This window comes from Odontesthes bonariensis, chromosome 7 (assembly GCF_027942865.1).
Source record: "Odontesthes bonariensis isolate fOdoBon6 chromosome 7, fOdoBon6.hap1, whole genome shotgun sequence".
Lineage (NCBI taxonomy): Eukaryota > Metazoa > Chordata > Actinopteri > Atheriniformes > Atherinopsidae > Odontesthes > Odontesthes bonariensis.
Genome location: NC_134512.1, coordinates 13,530,831 through 13,549,145, shown reverse-complemented (window position 1 = coordinate 13,549,145; position 18,315 = coordinate 13,530,831). Strand labels below are relative to the sequence as shown.

Here is an 18,315-nt window from a genome sequence, read left to right as displayed (position 1 = left end):
TTCTCATTAATTTCTCTTTCCTTTTTGAAAATGAAAGTGGAAATTTTCATTTATTGATTTATAATGCCATATATGAACATTCTTAAATAACATTTCTTAGAAAATACGATGTAATTCATTAATACTACAACTGCAGATTAATTGAAAAATGGAAAAAAAGACAATGTGCTCCACATCAGCTTTAATTCTTTCCAACTGTTGAAATAATGTTGTTGCATTGGTTGAAAACAAGAACCAGACAATACAGAAAAACAACAATAGTTTATTTTAACCATATTTTGTGTATGAACTACAAACTCTGGTCTCTATAATCAATCTCCATATCTTTTAAAGGTCATGAAAGAATGCTTACATGAAAATCAATCTCTTACTCTGTTACAGCGTGTTTCTCTATTTTCACTTTTAGGACAGGTTATTGTCACATGTAAAATCAAAGTTTTTTTTTTTTTTCTTTTTCTTGTATTTTATTCTCAAAATGTATTTTATAGAAATCTACCACTAGAACAGCATTCCCTCTCAGAGAAAAAATAAAGAAAAAAAATGTATGTGTGTGTGTGTGGGGGGGGGGGTGCTGACCAAAATATTTAGATATCTTACATACATGACAGCTTGACTAAAATGTAGGAAATTTACCATTGAAATTTTCAGACAATTTACCTTCAACTAAATGTGAAATGGGGAGTTGATTACAGTTTTCAACATAGAAATTGAGATCCACAACCCACCACAACTTAAATACATAATAATGACACATATCCAGGCCGAACTATGGTTTACAGATGTGCCAAACTCCACAAAAGTGCCATTATGGGATGAAGAGTGTCCAGCTGGTGGGAACAAAAAAAAAGAAAGAAAGAAAAAAAAAAAAAAATTTCAGAGTAATCCTTTATTTTATTCAGTCTAGGCTCTTATTAACATAGGACCTTATTTAAAGTAGGAATCTTCACATTTGTGTTGTGTGATGCATGCTCACATTGAATGACTCAAGTTCCTTGTTTCACTCAAATTTACAGAATCAATCAGAACTCTTGATTTAAAAAAAACAACAAAAAAACCATACTGTACAGTGAGTATGAAATAGCCAAATTAATTTGAATCTAAAATTGTACAAGAGCTCCCACTGATGATGTCTGTTGAATCTTCCATAATTATTTAATTTTCATAGAAAGAAAAGTGTGAAAAGTTAATTGTGAAATTTTCTGTCCAATTTCTGAATTATAATAGTCATGTCTAGTTGGCAATGGATAGGGTTAATTTTCTGCACTGTTTTTACAAAAAAAAAACAACAACCCAAAAAATTGCTGATTATTAACAAATGGAATATATGCAAATTCATGATGCTTTACATACCACAAGTAAACCTGGTTCTGTGCAAATTGGCCTTTGGATAATTCATTTAATTTCATATTGTGGTCACGTCAGTTTGAGGAAAAGAAATTAGTTACTTGTATGTGATGCAGTAAAGTTGGGGTGTAGCCTGTTTGTCCTTTGGATTAGAATTTGTTTTATTGAGTTCAAAACACTCATTTCATGTAGGTTTTAACAGTCTGAGAGTTTTGTTCTAATGTTCACCTGAAGAAATTCTACAAAATTGTCTTTGTACTACTATGGATGATTGTATGCATAGAGTAATACTGCTGTATTTTAATTTCATTTTCAGAAATTAAGTGGTGCTTTGATCAGTGGGAGAGCAGAAGGCAGGTATATCATGGATAGCCTTTAAACTTAAAATCCTTTTTTTTTAACACCACCATTGATGCATTCAGAAAAATTCAGGTTTGCGGATTTTATGGTAAATTCACAGATATTTTGCTATTTAATTTCATAAAAACAACAAAACTGAGTATGTATGGCAGTGTCTTGGCCTTGTTATATATTTTACTGTTGAACAGAAACTGCACTTATTTGCTAAAATAATCCTGGGACTATCTGCCAAATTTCTGCCTAACCACTGCATTTATAGTGCCTGGCACCATCTTTACAGTGAATACTCTGAAATAGATTCCAGGATATGTGCACCTGCAGAGCTGTGTCCATCCAAAGCCCATGGGCACATCAATTAAAATGTAAATTGTGTTGTCGCTAAGGGAGCTGGAGAGAGGCAGGTGCAACTCAAACATCTGGTTGATGCCCGATCCCACACATTCAGCCTGACTGTAAAGCCTCCTGTAGCATAAGCCTTGCCACTCAGGGCCAAGTCCTATGGTTGGCAAGGGCAGTGTATGAATCTGGGGCTGCCAGACATCCCCATGTGGAAATATGGCACACAGATGACAGGCAATGTGCTCAGACAGCTGTATAATGGGTTTAAGTTCTTTCCTCACAGCATTTCTGGAGTACTGCTGAAAGGTAATGGGTCTCAGTATAAAAAAAATAAAAAATTGGCTTCTAACCAATCATTTTCATACAACAGTATTAAGCACTATAAGGTAAATGTGACGTAAGGATACATTTGAAACTTTTGGGGGAAGTGGACTTCTGCCAGAATTCAAGATCATATATATCTAGACGGACATTATTCCCATCCCGTTCAATTACAATGATCGTTTTAAAGCATTCATTAATGCCGCTTTGACTTTCAGAATCTCAATAATTTATGATGCAATCGATGATATGTGCTATAACAATGTGTAGAGGTCTCTGAAAGGCCGGTGGACTTGAGTCAAGACAAATTTGAGACTGAGGATAAAATTATATTTGGCATTTACATTAGGAACAGAAAGACAGACATATCAATAGACTTTAAGAAACAAATCATTGGTAGTAGTGTGACTCCACTTCAGCAGTAGTCAAAAGCAGGATATTTTCCATCCTTGTAAAGTAAGATTATCAGTCTGTAGATGACAGAGCAGAGAGAGCTTAATGTATGTGACAGTTATAATTAAAGAGTGAATTATGATCAAATTTCATTACTGACACTTTCGTTTTGTCACTTAGTGCAAAATGATGTACACGAGTTTAATTCTTCTCAGTTCCAGATGGTCACAAAAGATTTCATCACTTCATCTACAGCTGGAAAAAATCCTTAATGTGTTCTAGAAAAAAATGAGGTTACTCATCTGATCCAAGATCTGTAGTTGCACCTAAAGAACAACTAAACAGGAATGAGAATTAACTTTATCTTCAACAGCTGTCCTCTGAAAAAGCTTGAAAGCATATTAGTAAACCAAGCTTGTGACATGAGAGGAAGAAAAGAAGAAAACATGAATAAGTGATGAAAAAATAACTGTAGAATTCTTTTTTTTTTCTTGATTCAACCACAATATTTTTTCTTAAATAAATAACTTTGTTTTTGTAAAGACACTTTTTGAAACAGTAGACATACTCTAATTCCCAAAGTCATTAAATTAACATCACCAGTCAGGGATTTGCCAAACATGTTCTTCCATGTTTGAGCTACAGTCTTAATAACTAATTGTCAGTACTGTCCTGTCAGAAATGCCACTATGTAATTCCATCAGTTTTCTAATGTCTCACGTTTTAGATTTGGGTCTCTTGTACATTGTCTTTTGAGCTTGCCCGGACTAACAAAGGTTCGTGCGCTGAGCTGTGTATGGAATTGATGGTGGAGGCATGGTTATACGTAGTCTTGTAGGTGTTATAGTGGTTGAGGTGCTCGTGCTCAATAGGTGGAAGAGTCAGGTGGCCCTCCATGCCTGGACCCCCTGTGACACAATCTTCATCCACATTAATGATCTCAATGGTGCGCGTGGGTGCATGGTGGTTCTGCTGGTGGTGCTGTTTTCGCATCTTGTAGAAGATTATCAGCATGACAGCTGCCATGAGTGTGATTGCAACAAAGCAGCCAATGATGATCTTGGTCGTCTTCATTACCTCATCCAAGCCATTTAGTGAACCCTCTGTGACAGGGATGGTATAGGTCTTCTCAGTGGCACGGGTGGAGACTGGAGTTCTGACTGTAGTGGTTGTTGTAGAAGTGGGTGAAAGAGACTCCCATGTACCAGCAGAGGGCGTTGATCCCACCTTCTGTTGAACAGTAGTGGTGAAGCCTTCATTATGTGGTGTTTCTATTGTCTCCACTGTCACCGTGGTAAAGTAACTGAAACTGCTGTTCTCTGTAGAAGACACATTGAGTGTGGCAGATGCTGTTGTGTTACCTGCAGAATTACTGACCATACATGTATATGTGCCTGTGTCCTGCATGGTTACATTGGTAAAGTTCAGTGTACCATCATTTAGCACAGAGATTCTGATCTTGTATGCACCATGTGTCATGATGGAACCGTTGGGTGTAATCCAGCTCACTGAGGTCAACGAGCTGGCTCTGCATTTCAACTCTGCAGCGCTTCCCTCTGTCACATTTAGGTCTGCAGGAGGCTCCACAATAACAGGAGCATAACAGTGAAAGTAATTCTGATCCAGCTCGCCGATATATCGTCCCTTATGTTGGGAAGGTGAGCTGCAGCGGGCACAGCAGCTGGTGTTCGCTGGTACCATCTCCTTAAGCCACCAGCTTAGCCAGAGGATGTCACAGTTGCAATTCCATGGGTTGTGGTGCAAGTGAACCCTCTCCAGGTGATGTAAAGGAGTGAAGAGATCATGGGGCAAAAGGGTAAGGTTATTGTGGGCTAGATTAAGCTCCACAAGTGACTGCAGGTCATCAAAGGAGTTTCTTTCTATGGTCTGGATCTGAGCATGCATCATCCAAAGCTTTTGCAAGTGGATAAGCCCTTTAAATGAACCAGGTCGGATCACAGATAGCTGATTTCCGGACATCTCAAGTTCATCCAGCTTTACCAAAGGAATAAGGTTGGGAATTTCCTTCAGATTGCACATCCCCAAATTTAAGTAACGCAGATTGCTCAGCCCTTCAAAGGCTCCCTCTGATATGTAGGTGAGCCGTTTGAGCTCACCAAGGTCCAACCTCCGTAATGAGGGAACTCTGTTGAAAGCATAGGAGGGAATGCTCTCTATTGGGTTATTCCTAAGCCAAAGCTCCTTTAGTTTTGATAGATACTCAAATGCCCCATTTGGTATGGTGGTGAGGCGGTTATCAAAAAGCTCCAAGGTATTGAGGCTAGCCAATCCATTGAAGGCCCCAAGCTCAATTTTGCGTATGTGGTTTTTGCTTAGCTGCAGAATTTCCAAATGCCTTAGGTGCTTGAAGCTGTCCACTTTAATGACCTGAATGAAATTTTCTTGCAGATTCAGGTAGCGTGTGTTGGTAGAGATGCCATCAGGAACATCTCGCAGGCCTCTACGGGTGCAAATGACTTTGCTGAACTGGTTACTACAGGAACAGACAGAGGGACACGTCTGAGCACGCACTAGTCCCGCCACAACTAGCAGCTGGAGAGCCAGTAGCAGCACAAATAAAGGGTCGGACAAGGCCCGGTTCCACCTAGGACCTCGCATCATCTGCTGCTGCTGAGAGGAGGTCATCTTGTTGAACATTCATAATTCATTGACTGGTCTTCCACTCTTTAAAGAGGATTTGGGCCCACTGTAAATAAAATGAGAGAAAAAGAAAAGAGCTCAGTGATTGTGTCCCCAAGTATAAAGCATGTTTGAGATGATCACATTCAGATATAATATTCCAGAAAGAAAAAAAACAGACATAATAACCTAAAACTCCTCAAAGGTCGAATCTGAGAGATTTTGTTCCTTGAGGTTTGTGCATTTCTTTTAGCAACTACCTATAACACCCACACACATAACACTGATGTAGTCTTATATCCCAACAATACCAATCCTAGCCATAAAAAAATAAATAAATCAGCGTGAAGCTACTGACTTCTGTATTGCATCTTTGAAATGGAAGAAAGAAAAGAGGAAAAGCAGCTACAACTGCTGTGTTGTGCGATTTATATTTGAAACTAGGGTTCCTTAAATAATAATCAAACTTACCACCCACTAGTTCTTGTACTGAGTTGAGATATTATAGAAAGGTCTGATTACAACTCAAGCTTCCTCGAAGGCTGCCATGCAATTTGAATGTTACATTCGTGAGTCAAAATGGGATTGTTGAATATGTCTGTGCAACTCTATGAATCATGCCAAAAAAAACTGTGATGACACTCACAAAAATTTGACGATTAAGATTTACTGTGTGAAAGAGGGATCATGCTGTGGCAGCTAATGGAGCATGATTTAAAGAGAGTAGTTCATTTAACGGATTCAGTGTTTGTATTCTTGTTTTTTCTTAAGAATTCTTATAATTCTCATAGAAATGTATGCTATCATTGCTGCATTGTGATTAATTGTTAAAAAAAGAGAACATTTAGTTTAAATGATAAGCAGGGAGAAAAAACAAGAAACAATCCTAAATACCTTTTTAAGAAAAACTACTAAAACATTGTTGATTCTAGTTTAACTTTTCTTAGCTTAACTATTCTATTCTAGTGGTTTTTAATCAATTCATTGTTAAAAACTAGGTTGCAGCTGCAGAGTGTGCTAAACAGTGCATACTACTACATTCTTAAGACTAATATAGCAGTTTTCAGTCACAATTTTTATTTCAAATTCTGAAGTAAACATCACTCAAGTAGTCTTAACAATGTGTATCATACAGTTCTAAGATTTATTTTAATATTAGATAAAGATGTTAGATTATATATATATATATATATATAAAAAAAACATTATTACATTTTCTGTCATCACTTAAAGATGATTTTTTTTTTCTCTATACATGGGAAATATTTGGCAGGTTGGAAATGAGACACCTACCTCACACAGATAAAGAAAAACATTTATAGAGTCTCTATTCTACCTGACCTGAATGTTTTTGAGTGTGGGAGGAAACTGGAGCATGTTAAGTAAATCAATGTGATCACGAAGAAAAATATGCACACTCCAAAACAGTGTTTAAAACAACCTCATGTCAAAATACTGATCCAGTGTGGAGTTTACTATTACTTAAAATAAATATATACATATAAAAAAATAGAAACTTTTATCTTTAAACAGGCTGATGGCCCCAATGAGGTTACTTTTTCCTTTGAGTATGTATAATGATGAAACTAAACAATAGCTACATACAAACAAAGCCATCCCAAAAAAGCCTTCCTGCTTATTGTCACCAGTCAGCTATGTTTGTCACGTGTGTTTGTTTTTTCTTTTAAGTGTGAGTCTGTTACACTGACCTGCCAAATATTTCCTCCCAAGTATTTCCTTGACTTGTGTACAAATAGAACTTAAAAAAAAATCCAATTTTTAGAAAATAATTAAATTTGGCATTTACATCGAACAAATATCATACAGTGTGTTGAGATACACAAAAACACAACATTTTTACCATCACTTTGAAATATGTCTGCCTTATTAGCCTAACATCTGGCTCCTCAGCACTGTGTTGCTTTATTGCAATATTTTCTACTTCTGGACAGTGTGTTCAATACAAAGCCTAATCTGCAAAAGAAAGCTCTTCACTTAAGAACGAGCAGGCTATTACTGCAACTACTGATTAATTGCTAGATTACTGGCTCCATTAATTCTTCAATTACAAAATTCAAAGCAGCCAAAGCCTGGGGTGGAGAAAGAATGTGTTTCCAAGCAGGCAGCCAGACAAATGTGACAGGGATCACACACCAGGCTGACAGTTGCATTCCATTGTGGCATCTTTGATTTGTTGACATTGAAACTTTGCACAATCCAAGCCAGTGTGGTACAATTCAAGGTGCAAAATGAGATTTCTGTTTGCATGTTCTTTTTACCCTGTGATCAACAAGTATGAAAACAGAAAATGTACGAGAATGTTAAAAGAACACATCTCTTATTCAGTCAAGACCGGTGTTTTCTCAAAGTAAAATTCAATCAGTTTTACAACCAACAAGAACACAAGCTCCTGTCCCTTTTCAGAAAAATTCTCAGTCACTGTTTCTCACTCCACAATGTACTTATCCCTCTTTTTAACATATCAAACCTTGAAAAGGGACAAACAATGAATCAGCCGAACTGAATCCAAATTACGACAGCAGAAAATATGAAGATGATTTACAAAGCAAAACAATACGCCAGCACACTGCCAATGAAAGAAGCAAAACTGGATTTACATAGTGCAGTGATGAAATTAGATTAAAAGCGATAACAGAAATGAGATCAAGAAAATACTGCATTTTCAACTCTTGAGAAAGATTATAAACTGCAAAGCGTCTCTTTGTCTGGAAGAGAGAAATAAAGTATGACCAAGATTTATAGGACGGCAGACAATTGAACAGCAAGATCTGCCACAATTCTAAATTCATTGCTGGCTTATTAACTGCAAATAGTTCACACCAGAGTTAAAAATACTGGGGAAATATGCTTATGAGTATATTATGGATGACAGTACAAGGGGAAAAAAAAGTGAAAAAGTACAATATCTTTAGAAAAACAAATTGATTGATTCTGTAATTTTACAACATCCAAACTTTATGAATCCATACCATGTAACTGAACAATTGAGAAGTAATCTGTGAAAGCTATGGTATGTAAATTAAACAAACAAAAAAAGCATGGCATACTTCATCACCACATGAATACATATTGAATTTCACAAGAGGATATAAGGTGGGATGCACAGAACCAAAGGGACTTGAGTTTGGGTCCACTTGGACGGTTATTTTTTAAGTTCCTGGTTGTATACGCTAACTGCCTGCTTTGGGTTTCACCTGCTATTTAATTAGGTTCATGCATTAGAACTACATAGTTAGGTTCATGAAAAGGTCATAGTTGGATTTAAAACTCACCGTTTTCTAACTATAATACAGCATCTCAGATAATTGCATAGAAATAGACAGTTTCTCTATGTTAACCTGGTATGTGGAAAATTGATGCGTAAGAGAACTTTCTACACTGATACAAAGGAGCTGATAAAAAGACATTGTGTCAGTAGGAAGATGGTACTAAAGACCTTTTCAGAGGATGCCCAGTCCCTTCTCTAGTGCAGTCAGACAAAGCCTGACATTGCTAAGACACCCTGGAAATAATCTGATGCCGTGCAGTTTGTGTAAAAAATGATTTATTATGATCATTAGTATTAGCACTAAATTTACAAATAACACCTAATTTGATATTTTAATTAATTTCTTTCTAGCCAAATGGGTTAGGGCACAGGACCTGACCAAATTAACTTTTAATTCTAGCCAGAGAACAGCCACATGTAGCTTTCATACTGTAGTGCCCTGAGTTGATGGAGGCTGAACATAGTCTAGAATGGCATCTTCACTTTCAAATTTGATTTACATACCTGCTGGTTCAGTTTAGAAAATGCAAATCTCAAAATCTGCAATAAATTCATAAATACATTTACAACTGGAGGAACATTCATTATATGCTTTCTGAACTTAGTCCAATCTGGGAATAGGGCATATGTGAATCCCTCTGCTAGTTTTAAGATAAACATGGTGTCTAAACTGTTTTAGAAATACACAGGTTTGTAGCCTAATTAAACACATTTGACATCAGTTACTTACAATTTCAACCCCTCATGGATTTATACACTTACACACATATTATACAAATAAAGTAAAACTTTTGATGATCTATGTGTCAGGATCCCAGAGTGTCTCCCTTTTTTCCCTTTCCCTCTTGTGAGTGTGTCTTGTCTGTCTGTAGGGGAGCTGGAAGGAGTTGGAGTCACTCACACCTGTAGTCCATCAACCATATCGTACTCAAGATAAAAGACTGGCTCACTCCTCCACTTGTTGCCAGATCGTCAGCGTCCTTGTTGAACGTCTAGCTCCTTTACCTGAAAACACTAAACTCTGTTTTTTGCTCTGCTCAGCTCAGTTCTGCTCTGCGGCTTCAGGAACCATCTTCGCCTCACCTGAAGACACTTAACTCTGTTTTGCCCTGCTCAGCTCTGTTCTGCTTTGTGGATTCAAGTACCATCTTCGCCTCGAACCCTCTGGAAAACATCACAACAGCCATGGAACCTGGAATACCCTTTTTAGCTCCTGCTGGCAGTCCCTTTGTTCCTCCTCCCCCCTGATATCGTGTGGACAAAATAAATTTAACTGTTTCCCATTCACCAACCTCTCGAGTCAGTTTGTCTGCATCGTGGGTCCAATTTAGTGCCTGAACATGACACTATGACTCAAAGATTTATATTTTGCAGCATCCCTAACTAAGAACATTGAGGATTTCTTTTTGTGTAAACTTTTTTTAAAATATGCCCCATAGTGTAATATCTGGACATGCTGACAAAATGAAGAATTTAATTTTAACATTTTTTCTTTCTTTTTAATCTTCGTAATATTCTAAAAGCATTGGGTCTTGCAACTGCAACAGAGGCACTTACAAGTGCTTATTAGAAAATAACACTCACCACATTATTCCTTAGGGTAATGTGGTCATGATGTAGTTACATCAGCCAACCAGTTATTCTTTATTTTTTCTTCCCCACAAACCTTCCCCGAGGACCTGCCATCAGACCACTTTAAGGTAACCATTGGGAAAGCCATGGAGACGAGTGACTCATCTTTTAAGTGACACAACAAATCCATATGTGTACATAAATACAGCTGCTGCCTGATTACTTAAAATTCTTTGCTACTTAAGGAGTCTTCTCTGAGTAACAATATCATCACTGTTTAATGATCTGTATTTGAGTGTGTGTTATGTAAAATATCATCTTAAACAACTGGGCTACTTGTCATGCAGCAATCCTAATGACAAAATTAATCTCCCTAAACTGGGTGCAAAACTGATGAAGATGCTTATTTATACAGATTCTGCCTGAATGTATCTATGATTAGATGAACTGCATTATGAGAATACATGAGAATGTATATAATTTCAAATCTTCTTAGTGAACACATTGTGCTGCACAGCAGTTTCCACTAGGGGTGGGTATTGGCAAAGAAGTCACGATTCAATTCGAATCACGATTCACATGCCACGATGCGATACTATCACGATGCATCACGATACTTGAATTCTTGTGATGCATTGCGCTATTTTCACTGAACATACTTGAAAAAGAAAATACAGCCATTACCAGTGGCTGACTGGCTGTGTATGATCTGGATAGTGTCTTCAATTGATACATAGCTCAAAGCAAATCAATTCATAACTGTATTTATTGAAACAACTTTTGGAGGTATTGCCATTAAAACAAATACTACTGGACACAAATATTACTATTACTGGACACACTCATCACAAAAAGTGCATAGGATTTATAAAACTTAAAATAACAAAATAGGGATGATCAGTACAGACAAAAAAAAAGTGCATAGGCTTTATAAAACTATAAAAAAATAAAATAAATATTGCAAACATCCCTTGCAGCGAAATGCATCAATTGCATGTGTCCTATCATTAAAGGCATAAAAAGCCCCCCCCCCCCCCAAAAAAGAAAAATCGATACTTGGCGTCAAGAATCGATGCAGTAGATCGCGGAAATTAGAATCGCGATGCATCGTCATGACCATTATTTTGCACACCCCTAGTTTCCACTGGCTCATAGTCTCAGACCTTTTTTTTTCATGAGTAGTCTAATTCTGGGGTCTTTACCATAGCTTTGTATTACAAATCATTTGAAAAGGATTACATTTTTTATCAGGGCCACAGGATATTCAAGTGGGGCCCAAGACCCTAAAAATAGTTCTAGTGACATCACTCATTGGAATGAAGCTTTGAGTGATTTTCTATTCTTTTTCCATGGTCAGCAAGCATTTCCGTCTCTCAGCTGTCACACACATATCTATGGCTTAATTTGAAAGGTGGAGAAAATGAGAGTGGAATCGCTTGAGTCTGTGTTCACTCAGTTAATGCTCGAGTGCCTGCTGATTATGAACTTTTCAGTAAGGAGTGCCTGACAGAAGCTTCGGCTCTCGCACTGCATTGAGGGAAATGGATGATGAGAGAATTTCAAGTGCGAGACGCTTGTGACAGTGGAAGGTCGGCATGTATAGCAGGACGAGACAGAAAGAAGGAGGGGCAGATTAATGAGACATAAATCAAATCAGGTCAGGTCTTGATAATGAAAGCAATCTTCTTCAGCTCCAAGTATAAACTTGAATCTTGTATTATTTTACAAATGTTGTTTTGTTATCTGTTTTTATGTTGAATTTATTCCTGATGCGCCCTGATTGTTACAGCTATGGTTGTGGGAAAGTGCTTTATAGATAAAGATTGTATGGTAAATGTAGTCTGTTTGTCACTGTTGATTTCATCCAGTGTATACCCCATTGATGGGGTAAAGCCAAGACATATAATCTTGCACTTGAGTCAGGATTAAGGACTTCTTTGTTTCTGTTGCAACAATTGTTTATATTTTAAAGATGTAAACATTGTGTCACTCAGCGTGACTCAACTGTTTTCTTTTCAAGATGAGACATTGTTTCAGCCTTTAAATCTAAAATATCTGGAATGATTGTACAAGACTGAAATGAAAACATCTAAGATGTTGCGTAAAATGTGGTCTGTCAGCTAAGTAAATATAGCTGCATTTCTTTTCACCTGCCATGACATTAAAACAACTGAGGGATAAGGTGAACAAAACTGATAATCGTGTTACAATGCAAAGAATCCCACCATGCACGTGGGTAGTGCTTTTACATTATTACAGACCCTAACCAGGATAATGCCCCACACCAAAAAAAAAAACTGCTAAGTAAGAGCTTGAAGAAAAAGGGCTGTTGAAAACACCCAAGTTCCCAATCTAGTTACATTTCCACAGGATGTGCCAGGAGAAGCCCAAACATTTTGTTCTCCCTTGCTGCAGAAGAATCAGTGCATCCTCTGTGTGCATTTAAGGCGACACGTTTTCAAAGCTGTGATCACTGAGTACACAGTTAGGGGGCCAGCATATCACTGAGAGCTGCGTATGGAAAATGCACACATCAAGCAGCCCAAACTAATTCTCCATCACTGAACTACTTGCTGAGGTTGGCAGTTTTAGACAGTGAGCTGGCTCATAGTTTGTCTGTGTTACAGCTTTACAACTTTTCAAAAGATTTATGAGGACAGACTGTCAGCCGTGTTGATACATTTCAACCTAAAATTTGTGTTCCTCACCAATTAACATCTTACTGTATTAACATGATAATCTCAGAATCATAATTGATCAAATTCTTTAAGCACAGAATCACATATTTGCAGATCACTGTTTGCAGACAATTTATGTGTCCTTGGAGGTTCCTGTCCTTTCTAGCTTAACCCCCTTTAGCGATGGGCTTAATGGCCTGTTTACTTCTGTCCACTGCTTTTCTGCAGCTTACGATACAGATGGATGAACTTATTTGAAGACGCCATTAAATCACATGCTCAGGGATGATAGCAACAACAAAAATATATACAAAAGATGGTTACACCATAGGTCTTTTTTTTCTTGACCAGATAAATGTAACAGACAAGCCAAGTATTTTGAATTGGTGTTAACTAGCCAAGTGAGAAAAAAACTGACAGCTGCTCCCCTGCCCACAGCCTGACATCCACTCACAGCTTGTCTGTCTCACCCATAACTGGATGGTGAAATAAAATTTCATGCATCTGACAAATGTATATATGCAAACAGCATCCCCCTAAACATAAGCTGGTCAAATATGTTGCTGTAACTAGCCGAGCACATGTAGTTTAAAATACTACCTCTAAGTAGAGCACCGCCATAAATTAACAATGTGGTAAATTAACAGTACCATTATTTATGTGTTATGTGCTTATCAGTTATGTTAATTTCCATCTAAATAACACACATATATGATTTTTGTCATGTTTCATGCTTAATCATTGGTCCTAGTTGTCATAAAAAAAAATCGTAGACACACCTCTTCCCCAGGTACTGTGACTCCAGTTTCAATTTCGTCAATACAGTTTTGTACAAACAAGGCAGAAAACGTTTTTGCCAGCTCGTTCACACTAACATGCAGTCCTACCTAAAAAAAACTATTAATTTACAGTGAATGGTTAAAAAAAACTCAATAACACAAAAATGCATTTAAACAGATACAAGTCCTTATAATGAGCTGTTGTAACATTAGCAAACAAATAATCTGTCTCAGCTGGTCTGCCCACAATTAATGATTTAAGTACAAGGAGCTATCCATTTTTAAATATTGGCATTATCCCAACACAGATTTTTCACAATGATCACATCGATTGGCATTCACATACTTCAGAAATAGTTGGCTATGCCACTGAGAAACATAACAATCTGAAATAACTTTTTCTTTCAATTTTGATGGTGTAAAAATAAAACTATCAGTACAATTACAATATTTTGATCTATCTATGGTGTTCTGAAAATTACATTTATTTATTTAAATATCAAGGAACTATTAAAATATAAACACTGCACAGTAGAGTACAAGAGAGTTTTAATCGCTCTAAAAAGGAAAAAAAAAAGTTGAATTCTGTTCTGCGAACATGTCCCTAACATGACCTGGACACTTAGGTTAACTTACATCGCTGCACAGATTTGTTCGTTCTTCCACCAGCCTTGAAAGCCTTGAAAGCTTTTTCTTCACTCAGCTAAGGCCAATGAGAACCAGTGAGGCATATAAGGTCATGCTTCAAGCTCAAGTGACTGGAAAGTATGGCTTAATGTATATGCCAACCATGAACAAAGAGTGAGAATTTAATGAAATGCTCTGGAGTGGAAGGAGCAATTGACTGAATGGGTGAATTAGATGGGTGGCCCATCTAGGCTATGATTGAAAGAGACGCTCATAGTTTCATCACATAACTTTTGGATGATGTCTGTATTCATGAAAACAAAAAGTGACAGAAATGGTTGTCCACTAAGAATATTTTTTAGAATTAAACAGAATGAGACAAGCTGCCCCCCCAAAAGTAAGTTTGGTAGATTTAACTTTAAAAAATAAAAAATAAAAAAAAAGGCTTATCGGTGGATTTCTAACCCATGGAGCACTATACATGTTAGCTTTTTTCTGTGGTAACTTTGGTTCACATGCACTCACACACTAAGTAAAAAAATCCAAGCTGTTTCATCATACTGTATCCACTGGTTATGACCATAACCTGTCAGGGCGGCTGTGACTTTTTGGGTGCTCTGTACTTTGTACTTTGGTACTGTACAGTACTTAAATACTATACTGTTCTTCATACAAACATGGTGTGTTACACTGTTTAAAATGACGCATCTTTCTCTATTTTTGAAAGGCGCTATTATGAGCGATGATGCTTTTCTGAGTCAACATGATACCTACTAGAGAGTGGTGTGTCACCAGAGTATTGCGAAGACAGTGTATCATTTCTTCAGCACAGTATGTTTGCTATACAGGCAAATCCTACACTGGCAGAGAGCAGGTGGCTTCCTTGTAAATAAAACAAAATGACCCATGGGGTAAGAATCTTTATTTGGGAATGTAACCTAACTTCTTTCAGTTCTTTCATCAAAAATTTCTGAAAATGAGTTTGTTCTAAGTTGCTGGCATTGAAATTTGCACACATGCATGGGCATCATGCAACAGCTTGAGGTATAGTCAAGGAATGATGTGGCAAATGTCCCACCAAATGGAATAAGAGAATTACCCACATGAATGTCCAAATAGTATACTAGGAGTCTCACTGAAGTAATTAAAAAACATGATGATTATGATTTGTGATGAAAATAAAACTGTCAAGAAATTACAAAAAAAACGGTCTGAGATCAATGTTTTTTTCGTCTGGGGAAAATAAAATCAATAATACCAGACGTGCAGCCGCATTGATGTAGGTGTATACAAGTGTGTCTGTGGTATGTGCTTTTGACATGTGCACATTTTCACAAGCTGTGTTCATGACAGTTGTCTTGTTTCACAGTGAACAGTATGTTGGCAATGGCAAGGGGTGGGTGACAAGAGCTATTGATAAAAATCTGTCTTCACCCTGTGAACATTTTTAAGAGGCTGTGGGCAGAAAATGGATGGTAACTAACTACCCGTCAAGGATGTCGAGGGAAGGATTCTGTCTGTATTACCGCTGTCACTCGTGTGTGTGGTTGAGGTCAAGGTTAGCATGCATCGGTTTGACTCTGTCTGAGCTGCGCAGAGGTCAATTGGACGTTGTGAACTGGACAGCCTAGCAATATAGTCACTGTCTGAAAGGGTCAGTGAGACAAAAAGTGAGATAAGAGGGAGACATGAAGCTCATTAAACTACAAACAACAGACTAAATTAGAGGAGTTATTGTAATATCAAATGCAGATAAAATTAGTATATATTTTTTAAGATTATTTTTCTTAATCGCTTTGTAGTTACATTATCCAGCCAAATAACTGGTCGCGATTAAACAAAGAACAGAGTTTTATCACAACAATGAGTTGGTGTGTTGAAAAAGCTCAAGTGAATGGATGCATAACTGCACTTTTCTGAATATTTCTAGTTTTTTTTTTAAGATCTATTCAATGCTGACACATTCAAGGGCACACTGTGTAATGTCTCTTTGGTTGACGCTTTATAATACCTTTTTTCACATCAGTGGGACTTAAGGTCAGTTCCATAGAGAAAATGCTGAGGTAGGGTTAGGGAATAACGGCAAAGAAAAGCACAGCTTCAAATGTCCAACAAAATGTATTTAAATTATCTTTTTATGATAGATACTAGGATAGAAGCAGAGTGAGGTAGTCTAAAGATACACGCTTTTCTTTGTTTTTGTTCGTCCATCGTTATCCATGTCTTTTTACGTTGCATGTTTTTAACCTCCGCTGCTGGACGCCATCACGTAGTTTTCCTACCAAGAAAGCCAGCCCCAAGCAACTTTTTGTTAACATTCTGTGAACCTAAGTTCACTTCATCAGAGTGGTCAGCAACCGACCAACTCTGACACTCGGACGATTTTGTCATTCTGTACGGTGAAGTCCTTGATACCAGCCAGTCCGCGTGTCCCGGTGGAAAGAAGCGACCGTCCAGGCAACTGCAAAGTCCGCTGAAGTCATCCACAACCAAGGAAGGCCCTGAGAGCAGAACCAAGAGAAATCCACTCAGACCCAGCGTGGCTGCCACCTGCTGTGTTCCGAGCTGACTAAACAGGACTTCAGTAAAGTAAGGTCGACCCGTTTTTCATCTTACAGACGATTAAATGGGTGTCTCGAGACTTTCACTATTAGAATGATAAATGAATCCAAGATGTCAGTCTTTAGCTTCAAATAGTAAGCCAACCTAAACTATTTGAGTAAATCCGGTATCTCTCCATTCCCCAAGTGTTGTATATAATCACCCATATTCAACGCATCTCCTGTTTGTTTTAAGGTTCATGTCTTTGGTCATATCGTTTTAATAAATAGTTCATATATCTATAGATATGTATAATCACAGGTTGTGTTCTATGCTTTCTTTACGCAATGTCTGTCCAACCAAACGAGAATTCACGAAAGTAGCGAGATATGAGACTGATTATTAATTGAAATATTAATTTAACATACCAGAATCATAAGATTCTGTGTTTTTCCGTTTTTAAGGTGGTGCCCTACATCCGAGGTTGAATAAGGTTTATTGAGATAGTGAGAACTTCTGGTAAATCCTTATATTTGATCAAGTAACGCTACAGGGCCATCAGCAGTTATTTTAGATAAACATCAGCTGTCAGAATCTAATTTTTTTTTTCAATATTTAAAAATTGTTTTTGACCTTTTTCTCTGTAATTATCTCCTCATTTCCATTCTATACACATTTGTTGTAGTTCACACTCTTCAAATCCTAAATGAAAAAAGTAAGAAAGTGAATGAAGAGTGCTACTTTTTGTTTCACCAAAAATCAATTTTACTTTATAAAGATCAAAGACAAGCAATATTTCTTATAATTTGTTTAAAAAAAAAAAATAAAATTTGCATTTTAATGACACAAGCAACTCAAATTTAGAATACAGTATGCTGTTCTAATTTCAAGGTTGTAGATTTTATCATTTAAAGGAGAAGTTAATTTTTTTTAAACCTGGACCTTATACATTCATTACTCCGTGCTCTGTGACAGTCGGCTTATTTCACACAGAGTTTTGGCGACGTGGACGACAACTTTGACAACGTCCTTACCGGAATGAATAAGCTGTGCTGCAGCGGCGCGCATCGATGAAGTCATCGCACTAGACGCGTGTGTAGAAAGCCCCGATAAGGCCCCCGATAGTCCAAATCGGACAGTATCCGACTGTTTCTGTTTTCCTAATAAAATGGTACTGCACTGTAGAAAACAATGCATTATGGGCAATACTGTTTCTCTTAAAATAATGTTATATACTGTGAATAGCGTTGCCTTCTGGGAATGATGTTGGATTCAACGACTGGAAGGCTCTGCAGTAACAGAAGCTTCCACATTTGGAAGCAAACCCTATTCTTTTCAACATATATCTATTTGATTGTGGTTAATGTTCAAATAGGCTGGGGAGGCTTGGGGCTCTGCGTGGAGTAGAGCAGGTCCCAAGCAGAAGAGAAAG

General features: G+C 37.3%; 1 protein-coding gene across 3 annotated transcripts in view; it reads right to left on the bottom strand.

The window, feature by feature from the left end:
- Positions 1 to 246: 246 nt before the first annotated feature.
- Positions 247 to 18,315, bottom strand: part of lrrc4ca (leucine rich repeat containing 4C, genome duplicate a) — a 59,032-nt gene continuing 40,963 nt past the window's right edge. For all 3 annotated transcript variants that reach the window (XM_075469546.1, XM_075469548.1, XM_075469547.1), the window contains one exon: positions 247 to 5,464. In XM_075469546.1, coding sequence (XP_075325661.1) covers positions 3,481 to 5,415 — 1,935 coding nt within the window. In that variant the 5' untranslated portion in view covers positions 5,416 to 5,464 and the 3' untranslated portion in view covers positions 247 to 3,480. The remainder of the gene's footprint in view (positions 5,465 to 18,315) is intronic.